Genomic DNA, 12393 nt, shown 5'->3' on the forward strand with positions numbered 1-12393 from the left:
GAGCCGCGTGGCTGCAGGTTTTCGTTCCAACTGAGGAGGAGCACACCAGGCTGGAATCAATGAATTAGCTGATCTTCAGCTGACAACTAAGGGATCCCTTGATGTTGATTGGTTGGCCTGGTGTGCTCCTACAGCAACATGACCCTTTATGGAATCAGTTTGAGATGCCTGCTATAGATCCTTTTTGGCATATTCTGTTAGGCAAGTGTTTTTTTTTTTGTTTTTTTTTTTCAACAATAAGCTGTGGCTTGTGTCTCCTTGGAGTTAAAAGGTCAGTTTAGTTAAATTCTGTAGCTGCTCCTCAACGGTGACAAAAAGACTGAGGTATATTTGGTCTTTGGCCCTTCAGTTGGCGCAGCAAGTATAAACAGTACAGAGGAAATGATGACAGTTGTCAGGGTATCTATGCCAGAGACAGATGATTCGTATCATCCCCTGACATCTCCTGCTCTGACCTGACCCGTCCAGAGGTGTGGCTGGAGGCGGAAGGGGACTCAGATGATCCTTCCATGTCGAAAGTACCCTGAGTGTCGGGACCATCCGTGCAAGATAAAAGTGATGGTCAATGTGTCGGTCTGTCTCTGCCCCCATCTCGCCACATGGTCACATACTACACGGCTAAGCCCCTACCTAGCCCCCACTCACACCATCACATTTGGGAAATATTCTTGTTGGGTGGAGCCAGGCAGAAATCGAGGGTCTACATACTCTTTAAGTTTGAAGACAGAAAAATTTTGTGAGGAAATGGCATATATTTTTAGAACAGTGTGCACAAATGCAGATTTGAGGCCAAAACCAGGAGAAAAAGATGCCTTTCTAGATAGACCTCTCTTTCCCTCCCTTCCCAATACAATCCAATTGTTCTTATCTGAAACTCCCCCACTTGATCACAGAAAGACAGCTTTGTCCCCGCTGTGAGAAGTCATTAGCTCCTGGGCTTTGGGCTCCTGGAGGTCTGGCTACTGTGACCATTAGGTGTTAGTGGAGCTCTGCAGGATGAGGTGTCAGGAGTCACACATCCCCTCTGTCCAACAGGCCACGATGGGAGGGTGACACTCAGGGGTGGGGGCTATATGTGCTAGTCGACAAGCGGGGGATGGTGTGTGGTGTGAGTGTCTGAGAGCGACACATGAAGACAATGTGGGATTGTGAGTGGCAGGGAGGACAATGAAGCACTGAGCTACACGAGGCCTCTCTCACCAGGTCAAAGGTGATTTATCATCTGCTCACCCATCAAGGAAAAACAGCTCGTTCTCCTTTCAAGTCGAGCTGTAAAAAGGACGGATATTTAGCGTGCCAAGACATCAGTCAGACAACAACAGAACAGTTGTAGTTGTCCATCAGCTGTCTGTTGCTCTGTGGAAGGACTACAGAGGAACAATAACCTCCAGTGTTGGCTGAATGTAAATAGTGTACATTGGACTGTGCTATTATTCTGTGCAGGGGCGAGTGTCAGCGCAGCTCATGTTTTGTGAACGCTCTCACTTGGAGCTACAGTTGGATCGGAGCCATGAGTGCCTCTCAAAGAGATGGAGCCATCAGTCAGTAGAATAGAAGCAGGTTGAACCATCAAAGAGCAACAGTGAAGCACTCTCTGAAGAAAAGAAATACAGCTTTATAGGTTACCGCTGAGTTTATGCGTGCTGAATATGTTCTGCTCTCCACATAAATGCTTTACATCTTTTACCTCTGGCCCTTGTTTAATGGATCAAAGAGAGGGCCCTCAGGGAACAGAGGTATCTTTCTTTTATCTTTTCTCACCCTTTCTTCCTTCTGCCTGTGATGCTGAAAACAGATATGGGATTGAAAGTTAAGCATAAATTATTGAATTTAAAGAAGTATGGAGACTTATTAACAGTGGGGGGAAGCAGCAGCATGCATGTTGTTGTCATCATACAAACAACATGACACACCAGCTAAGCATGCAGAGCTGCACAGTTCCTGGTCCCTGTGTCTGTGACATTCAAAGCAGGCTTTTATACATTACTGATTAGTCCAACAAAGTAAAAGTACACAGAGCTTTTTGCTGTTTAACTAACTTGTGATTTCCAACCTTCAGAGCCACACCCTCAATGATTTGTGCCCCATGCTTACTTAAGCAGAACCACACACAGTGTACATCATACACAGCATGGCTTTTAAGCAAATGATTAGTGCGAGTCTGCATGCATCCGCATTGCTGACACCGGTCAAAGCTCTGCACAGAGGTTTGCTTTGAGACAGCTGAGGGCATGAACACACACACACACACACAGAGAGACACACACACACACACGCACACACACCTCAGCCTCAGGCTACAGCAAAGACAATGGGCAGCACCATATACTGTTCTCATCACCAGTGATTCACCTCAGAGCTACAGTATCTGTCTACAGAGGCTGTGTGCATACAGCTGCTGTTTCTTCTCAACTGTCCATCTGAATGAGTCGTCAGAGACAAGGGTGGCCACAGCAAAGGCTGTCTTTGTGGATGGTATTGTTCTTAGGCTGAGGGTGGTTGGTGTTTATATTTTGAAGACAAGGCTGGCGATTGTTGATGATATCAACAAATCTCACGAAAGACCAAAACTAACAATTGTTAGTTCCCTAAAGACGTACATTTCAGAAAGGATCGACTCAGAATAAAATACAATGCCCATGCTGCTCATAATGTGTTTTAAACACTTTCCGCCATGCTAGCAGCGCTGCTCTGTGAATGGCAGTGACTGTCAGTCATGGTGGCCTGAGGATGAGTCCCAGTGGCTTCGGTGATCTCCTGATTTCTTGTGCTACAGGCAGGTTTATGTTTATGGTTGTGAAAGTGAAACGTCTCAACAACTGTTGGATGGGTTGTCATGAAATTTGATATTCATTCATGTCCCTCCCAAAATTAACAGTAAAAACTTTTGTGGTCCCCCCACCTTCCATCTAATGCCATTGTCATGTCAGGAATGTGTCCAATACTTGATTTGAGTCTACATACTTGGAAATCTAATGGCAGCACTTATCGAACTACAGCCTGAAGAAACACATTCCTATACTCCTTCCTGTATTTCATGTTGGCAGTTAATGGCCAAAGAAAAATGTGTATACCACCACCCACAGGGTAGGAGCATGTTCAGGTCTTGTAAGGGACCACCCCGTGTCAGAACTTGGCTAGCTTTGTCTCACTTGTGCTGCTAAGGGCAGCGCATCATGGTGAGGTATTTCTTCTCATCTGACTCTGGATCCTCGTCACTCTCTGCTGACCTCTCTCTCTTCCTCGTCAGACGGAGGCAGCTTCCAGGGTTATATAACATTTAATTAGATGGCTTGTCCGCATGCCTGAATATACTTTCTTCATTCTGTTCTCCTGCAAAGTCACAGAATTGTCTCCAGACAACTAAATCCTCATTTTGTAATTAGTTGCAAAGTTTATCCTAAAAAAACAAACAGAAAAATTGTTGGCATTCCAAACATCTGCGGCTGGATGATGGAAACCATGGCTCCAGCCTAGCTGGACTTTGGCTCCACTCGCTCGTGTCATAACTCAGTCCAGTTTTAACACAAACAAGGCACTGCCAATATATTGATTGTGCTATGCAGGCAGGTTCTGTCCTGTTATTGATTGCTGACGACTGCAGCTCAGTGTGATATTGGGTTTCCAGATTAAAGTGCGAGGTCACTTGTTGGGTATGTGGATGCTTGTTAGCTAATGGTGTTAAGATGGTGAACAGGGAAGGTCACCAGTCTTTTTGACTGGCAGTGCATCATGGGAAATACCACTATCCCTCTCATCGACTGCTCAGTGCCAGTGTGCTTTGCTTCGTCTAGTTGTTTTCCTGTCCTCTCACCTGCTGTTGAACTTCTCAGGGTGCTTTTCCCGCATCAGATGAAAGCGATGGGCAATGGAGGCATCCTGTAGGAGAGAGCAGAGGACACATCATTACCTACAGCATCAGTGAAACCTACACATTATCACAGCTTGTTGGAAGTCAAATGCCAAGTCAGTGTCGTGCCAGCGTGAAAGATGTCACACTTCAGTAAAGTGTCCAGCTGTTTGGTGTAAGGAGCAAGCATCCTTACACCAAACAGCAAGAGCTTTATCCACATTTGCTTATGAAAATGATGGTCTTTGTCTTAAAACCAGTTTATATTCTCTGCAGCTGTGTGGCCACAAGGATCTGTGTGGCTTCAATCTTATCATCTGACCATGTTCACGGTGTCCAGTATACAGTCGAGTTTTGAACTATATGGATTTTTCCACATGAGCACACAGGTCCATAATCTCAAACTGACAGTGGTACAACTCCACAGTTTAAAGCTGACAAAATGGCATTTTGGCCCACACTACCACAGTTAACACTACAAGTGAATTTTCCTTGTAATGTCCTGCACTGTACTCCTTGTACTGCAGTATTTCAGTCTGAAGTTGGATGACGATGTAAAATACGAAGTACGAGAGATGGAGCTCTAACTTATGACACAATGCAGCATTGAATGAAAGGTAACAAGTTGGCTGAGCAGGGCTCAGGCTTGCACCAGCCCTCTTCTCCCCATGTGTTTAACCTCTGACCTTTGGGGCAGAGGTGAATGTAACCCACACAAGGGCAGCCTCAGGATGACCCCACTCAGACAAACATAAACAACACCAGGGGATCATGCTGTCACATCACCATCCTCAGTGCTCGACATCTATTATAATTATTATCCCATTTCATTCATCACAGAAATGTTTGACAATAACAAGGGCATAAAATGGTGCTTTATATGAAATTTCATCCTATAAATGGTCAAGTTTCTTTCAAGTCAAATAAATTAGGAGTATTTAGATGGAAGGCCCCTTTCAGATATGCACCTTGTTATGTAAATATGTTGGCTATTGTCAGCAACACCACCAATATGGCTCAAGTCAGAGGTGAATGCTGGTATGTTAACATAAAGGCTATAGCAGCACAAGAATGTCATGATAATGCCACCATGCCTCCTTTCCGTAGGCTACAGTATTCTCTGCAGGGCATACAGCATACACTCAACATACAGCAGCCTTCTGGACACTTGATGGCGATCAATTAACCAGAACAGCCTTAATTTGACCACAGGTTGATCTTGACCAGAGCTGCTTCTTCTTCACTCAGGCCTGAGGATGTGATCTGTCTGTCACAGATAAACAGCCACTGTACGTAAACAATGAGCTCCAGATGATGGATTCAGGGATTATATCGACCATATGTCAGAGGAAGTCATATACTGTAGCTAACGCAGATGTAATTCCTATATGTGGCTCATGTGATGGAGATGATACACAGCGCCAGAGCAAAGTGTGACTCTAATGGTGGAGCCAGTAATGATGTTAACGTAAGAAGGCTGAGTGAAGGACTCATCCTTTCATTGTATAATAGCATCATCTGGTTCTGCTTAAAGTGCTTCACAGAGACAAAACATGACACAATCCGACTTACTTCCAAAAGTTAATTCGCTAAGACAATACAGACATGTAGGCATTGTCAAATCAGTAAGACTTGATTTATAATTACAACAAAAATCTATTTCGTGTCCCAAACCCATACTCAGTACATGTGGGGACAGAAAATATTGAAGGAGTCTTGCTATACAAATATGTCATTCTGATTCAGTGATCAAATATGCAGTGCCCATGTCCAACAGCCATTAGCCTTCAACTTCAAACAAGTGCTTTACACACAATTGGGTCTTAAACAAATAATGTAATTTGATCATGAACACCAGCATATATCTCTCATTGTGCTGTGGTCATTATATTATGTTTATGGAGAAGCTGGTACTTTCTTCACACCACACAGAATATGGCTCATCTACTAAGGGTTATAATTTAGCAATTCTCTTCTTATTCAGCAACAACATATCGATATGCAGAAGACGAAGAAAAGAATTAGAAGAAGAAGTAAGCAGCTGAGGTGAAACTGTACTTTTCACAGTTGTGGCAACACTTTGACATGGGGCTTGGGTTCACAAAAATGCTTCATTTTCTAAGGTCTCTCTCACCTGAGCCTCCAGCTTCATTAATCTTATGATTATTATGATCTGATTTTAGGTAACCAATTATTATTGTCACCATAAATTATAAAGCTGGAGATACGAGTATTCTACTGATGCTCAAACCATTCTAAACCAAAAATATTTTGTACATTTTATAATGGAAAAGTTAAATGTGGAACATGAAGGGGATACAAGGCAAAAATGAATAGCAATAAATATGAATGACACAATGTGACATCACACAGTTTGCTAGTATTACCAACCTGGCTTGCCATCAGGTGTTAAGCTGCCAATAGGAAATAACTGCTTAAACAGCAAGCTGCTGTTTAAGAGGCAAGTATTTTGTTCCTATGTTTCCACTACCTGAAAGCGTATGTAACCCACACTTGATTTAATTTAATGGTAAAACTAGGACACCTTGTACAGTTCCTCTGTTACACTGACTTCTTGTGATTTGGGGGCTGGTAAGAGAGGTGTGTATTTACACCAAAGCCTTGCAACTTTGACAGGAAAAAGCACGTGTGAAGACAGACTGGCACCCTGCCTGCCTGTGCAGGTGTTTCACTGCTCTGCAACAAGGAGAACGGAAGGCTGTGACCAGACAGGTGGACAGTTATACACTCACTTCACTTGTCACCCTCAAAACCCTCTGGTGCTACTGGCCTGCTGCAACACACCTCCTCAACCAGACTCCACGGTGACGTGCTGACATCTCACAGCATCAGCAAATATCAGAGCTCAAAATAGAGCTGCATCTGCTGCTTCAACCGGCTGAGAACTTGATCCTGGACCCACGAGAGTGAGGAGACATCACAGGTGAACCGCTTTTCTTGAATGATCCCAAGAAACAAGAGGCTGACTTTGCCCACAGAGCTCAAACTAAAAAGCTGATTCTCATGGCAAGGTTACTGATCACAACAAGCATACATAAAAGAATAAAACACAGGACAAATCAGTGAGAGTATACCGTTTACAAATCGCCTGAGGAGCCTTTGTCACGTGTGAGCAAAACAGGGAGCTACATTTTCACTGATTTTGGTACAATGTGGGCAGTGCATGGCGCACAGCATGTGGATCAGGGCCAGACAATGACATCGAGTGGCCGCAAAGCTTTCCAAAACATGTCACCAAAGCTGCTCTCAGTCCCCTGCTGCAGGCAATCACTGACCAGTCCCACTTTTATGTATTGTCCCTGAAAAATCTGGCTTTAACAACATGTGACATTTCCCGTCGCCTATAGTTGCCTGTGTGATGAAGGTTGTTTTGATCTTGCCGTTTGAAGTTTTGCACATGTTGTGTGGGGGCAAGAGGAGGTGCTACTGGATGAGTGATGTGAAAAGCAGGAACGGAAGAGAGAGAGAGAGAGACAAACAACAAAAAACAACAACAAAAAACAGTGGCTGGAAAATGTCACCTCAGTGGGACCCACAGCACCCGCTGGAGAAATAGGTTGTCAGTTCACCCCTATTGTGTTTCACTGGCCTCTGGTAAGGGGCTTGATTAGCTTAATGTCAAAGTAAAATGTCATTGTCAGCCTCACATCTCTCATATGCTATGATTCTGTATTACTGGCAAGTTAAACATACAGCTGTGTTCAGGAAGTGATCAGTTCTGATTTATACCAACATTTCCTGCACACTTACACTCCTATTATTATGGAAGCCCATTTCTGCCAAGAATACTAGTATGAGATAAAAATGATAAGATACTAAATCATTGACTTACTGTCTCATAGGTTTTACCCTGGCATTTCACACATTTGAATTAGTATCTCATAATGCTGACTTATCTCATTAAACAAACAATGCTGTTGTTTGTCAAATCAGAAGTGACTGGGGCTGATACAGGAGTGTGTATATGAGAATCAAAATAACAAAAACTTTGGTTTTTCAAGATTCTATTTAAGAAAGTAAAGCCAGAAAATGCATGAACATATGAAGAATCCTAGATTGCCTGAAATGGACTTTTTCCACTGGAGCAAGGTTTTGGACATATATATGCCAGTATGTAACTTTTGTATCTATATATATCATCCTGTGGGAATGACAATAGACATGCATGCTAAAGGATTCACATCATTCCACTGGTCAACAGCAGGTCTGGTAACATACGAAACGAAACAAAGGTGGCAGCAAAGACTGAAAGCTAGCAAACAAACAAAGTCTGTTTCAAAATATAAAAGACGCTGCAAATGATTTATGAGGAGAGACATGTTTGTTAGACCTCAAGGATACACAGTGTGTTTTCATGAGAAGACTTCTGTTTTTCTGCGCTCCTCTGACTGGTTTGAAGTGGGTAGGGCTTAGTTTCAAATAGGTGATGTCATGTTCTTTTGCCCACCAATCAGGATCCAGCAACATTTGCAATGAAACTCTTGTAAAAATGAGCTGTTTGTCTTTGCTATTTTTTATGTGGCTTATTTACTCATGAACATTTAAGGTCATGGAGACGTACTTCAGGTCGGATGCCATGTTTTCAGGCCTTCAAGACCGTCTAGGTGTGCGTGAATGTGCTTGTGTGTCCTTGTGTTTGACCATGTGTGTGTTTTTGAGTGCATTTCCTCCTATCTTTAAGACCAGCCAGGTGTCACTCAGCACGGTCATTCATTACCGTGGTAACCTGGCCTGAACCTGGCAGGCGCTTACTTCCTGTCACTGATACTTCCCCTGACCTTCAGTCTGTGCCAGCGCTACTCCATCTCTCTCCCTCACACAGACACACACACACACACACATGCAGATGATTTTATATGCACACTTTCTGTTCCTTGTGGCCTTGACTATTTTCTGAACAAACACTAACACACTCTGTTCAGGTCTGTGTAAATGTAATAGGGCACTGTCTCAATACATTTACGCTCCTATAAAAAGTGGCATACTGGCAGCACTTTAACAAAACCATGGAAAATTCTGATGTGACTCAACGTATGAAGCGTCCCTGTGGCGCAGAGGCAAACACTCTTCAAACACTCACTGGAATTAATTTAATATCTCAATCATTGTTTATGCACAAAGTCAGCTTAATAAATCAGGAAACACTTTCAAAGGGCCAATTTAAAGTTGTTCATTCTTCAGTCTATAAAACTGCTTTTCCCCTTATGATGCAGCCTCCCTCGTACAACCATCAGTAATAACCTGACCAACAGTTTCTCCCTATAGTTTTAATCTTCATTCATCCCAACTAAAATACAACAAAAAAATAAATATCCAGCACAATGTTTAAATGGTTAATACAAGCATTAACACACGCACACGCTGTTGTACAGCATCGGGAGCAATTTGGGTTCAGTATCTTGCTCAAGGATACTTCGACATGTAGACTGCTGAGGCCAGGGATCAAATCACCAACCCTCTGGTGAGTGGACGACTGCATTCAGCATGTGAGCTAACAGGAAACAAGGGTCCTAACTCTCAGTCCTGTCATTCATGGTTGTTCACTGTCGGATGTTTTTCACTATCTAATAACATTTCATGATGAAACTGATACAGGGATGTATCAGTGGATTTACTGTGAGAAGCAGGGGGCCAGGACTTCGAGCACAAAATATGTCTGAATGACAGAAAGCCTGTGCTTTAACAGGTCGATGAAGGTTACAGTGTTATGTGTTCTGTGTCTGAAAAAGGCTTGAAACACCATATCTACAATGGGGAACGAGGTGGGATGTGCTGTATCCTCTATCCACCAGATCCTCTTCGTGGATTTTGCAAGCAGCTAGAAAGAAGCAGGCTGCCTCTAGCCTCTTACTAAATCTGTGGTATTTCATTTGGATCATATAATTTACATAATCAGCTATTTTTAAGCTTTTGTTTCTGACATAGCTGTTTATTTATTTTCTGTGGCAATTCAAAAGCTATTGTTTCATTGACTTATAACTCCTAAAACCCTTTATAACTTCCCCTTCTTGTGTTGCGCTTGGTGCTGATCTCTGTGGCGACGCCTCCTACTATAGCAGACTGGAAAAAGACACAGCATCCTGCTGCATCCTGAGCATCCTGGATCATAGCCACGTGTTACATTTAATCTTGTTAACCATGTATTTGGTCTAATTTTAACTTTCACTTATTTTTTTATTTCAAGTACAGCACATGACTAAATGTTAAGTTGCATCCATTACAGATTCAGAACAAAAGTCATATGAAACTGCAAGAATGCAACAAAAGAAAGGAGCCACATCAGCAGCTGCAGGTCCGTTTGTGGCCGAAGGAGGTCAAAACTCCACGTCCAGAGAGGTGTAGAGGTGTCCTGTACGTGTCCAACGCTTTATGGACAGATTTTTTTTAGAATGAACTGACTCTACTGAAACACCATTGTCACTGATTGAATCAGTAGCTTTTAGCAGTGGGCTCTTAATGGTGACTCAGAGCACCGTTGTCAGCTCAGCCTTGATTCACAGTACATTATTTCCTTGTTAAAAGCTTAGTTAAAGACCATGAAAGCCACAGAAACAATCATACTGTGATAATAATAATAATAATAACAATAAGGCGCTGATTAACCTTATGTATAGTGCTTGTATAGGCTAGTTTGCACTGAACTGAATGTGACAGCGTGGACAAGCAACAGACCGAATGTACTGCTGAACTGAGGACAGTCTGAATCAATGCTGCAGGTTTACAATCCTGAACTGACCCACATGTGCAAAAGATCAACAAGCCGTCATAGAACGGCACACACAGCACGCTGTCCTTTCTATATTGATGTGCAGCGTGCTCGTGAATTCAGGAGCAGATGATAACGAAGATAAGGATGAGAAGACAGAGAGACAAATTTTTAATTATGGCTTTTTCTGGAGTAACAGCTTGATATTCAACGAGAGACCAGATGAGAGCATTTGTTTATGAAGTGGGAAGAAAAGTGGAATAAAGAGGTGACATGACATAAAAAAAAAAGTATGTATTCGTTTTTACATTTGGCCTTAGTGTTTTCCTTCCTCTACCAAAAATAAATTCTCTGTAGTCTCTCTGTCTCGGGTTGAAATCAAGCTGTTCCACTTAGCGCTCCTCCTCGAGGCCTGGAGAACGTCCATTGTGCTGAGTGGATATGCAGCCTTTTGCCGTCACATTTGTTTTGGCTTTCTGCAGCACGCTTCTGTTTTCGCTTTCTTTTGGATTATCGTACGTGTTTTTGCATTTGCATTGTTTCTGGAGCTGTGGAACATTACTGCTCATGGAAATGTTGTGTTTGTTGCATCACGTTTGCCCTTTTCGGCCACCGTATATATCATATGTGGAGAATGAATGAGGAAAGTTGAACCTCAAGCAATCTTGAGGAGGACTTGTTCCACAGAGCTGCCTTGCATTGTATTGTTTTTGTGTTTTGTGTTTGCCATGTAGCATTGTGTGTGTGTGTGTGTGTGTGTGTGTGTGTGTGTGTGTGTGTGTGTTTGTGTTTGAGTGCTGTAGCTGCAGTTTATACATCTCTGTGTTATCTACCTTGATGATGCTGTATTCTGCTGTTAATTAAGAATTATATTATTAATTAATTTCTTCATTTATATTGCCATCGCCATAGCCCTTTTTATTTATTGTTTTATTGTCTGAGTTAGACCTTTTTCGGGTTAATTCTAGTAAGGAGGCTGTTCAACTGCTGTCTCTGGTTGGAATTTACTGTTGGTTTGGACATACAGCTCTGTGGTGTGTATATACATTGATATGTTAATGCAATTGATTCATTCATTCATTTAATCATTCCATCATATAACATTATCATCATATATGTACATTCTTTGCTGTACCTCCCAGTACGCCTTTTAAAAATGTAACCTACGCAATGAAATGTTTATTCAGAGTACATTTTAACTGAATTAGTTTTTACTTTCATTTAACTCAATTATTACAAGTGCTTTTACTTAAATACAAGTTTCTAGTTTCCATCCCAGCAACCTTTGGGGTGGAAAAATTAAGAAAGACAGTGGTGCCCAAAAATGCAGTTCCTTGAATAGCCACTTGAGGATGACTCCAAAAGCGAGTCAATCCTCATAGACCCCCATGTAATGCCCAGCCTGACAGCAGCAATAAACACATTTATGGGCATGGCCACTTTGAGTGACAGCTCGCCACTAGGTTTCAGTAACTAGGCTTCATTCAGCTCACGCCTCTCTTTGCCCATTTTTGGATTTTCAGGGAGTTTGATGAATTCAGGTACCAATAAGACGTCGACAGCTGGAGCCTGAGCTTCACAATGGCTCTTCAGAAACAAATGAGTGATGTCATGGAGACTATCGCCATGTTTTGGCGATATGGAAGATTAACTGACATGACTGAAAGCCCCAGAACAGCTGCTAAATGGTCCTTGTTCTCAGATCTATCAAGAATAAAAATGTTTTCTTAGCCCTCTTGAATCTTATCTGCACTAGGATTGAAGAGGGCTGCAGTGAACAGCATCAAGCAGTTCATGTTAGTTATCCTGGTTGTCT

The 12393-nt window shown here is 42.4% G+C and overlaps 1 protein-coding gene across 2 annotated transcripts in view; it reads right to left on the reverse strand.

Annotated features, from left to right (window-relative positions):
- LOC121616029 (diacylglycerol kinase beta) overlaps positions 1-12393 on the reverse strand; it is a 97271-nt gene that overhangs the window by 32893 nt on the left and 51985 nt on the right. For both annotated transcript variants that reach the window (XM_041950618.1, XM_041950619.1), the window contains exon 20: positions 3815-3879. In XM_041950618.1, coding sequence (XP_041806552.1) covers positions 3815-3879 — 65 coding nt within the window. The remainder of the gene's footprint in view (positions 1-3814; positions 3880-12393) is intronic.

This window comes from Chelmon rostratus, chromosome 13 (genome assembly GCF_017976325.1).
Source record: "Chelmon rostratus isolate fCheRos1 chromosome 13, fCheRos1.pri, whole genome shotgun sequence".
NCBI classification, from domain to species: domain Eukaryota; kingdom Metazoa; phylum Chordata; class Actinopteri; order Chaetodontiformes; family Chaetodontidae; genus Chelmon; species Chelmon rostratus.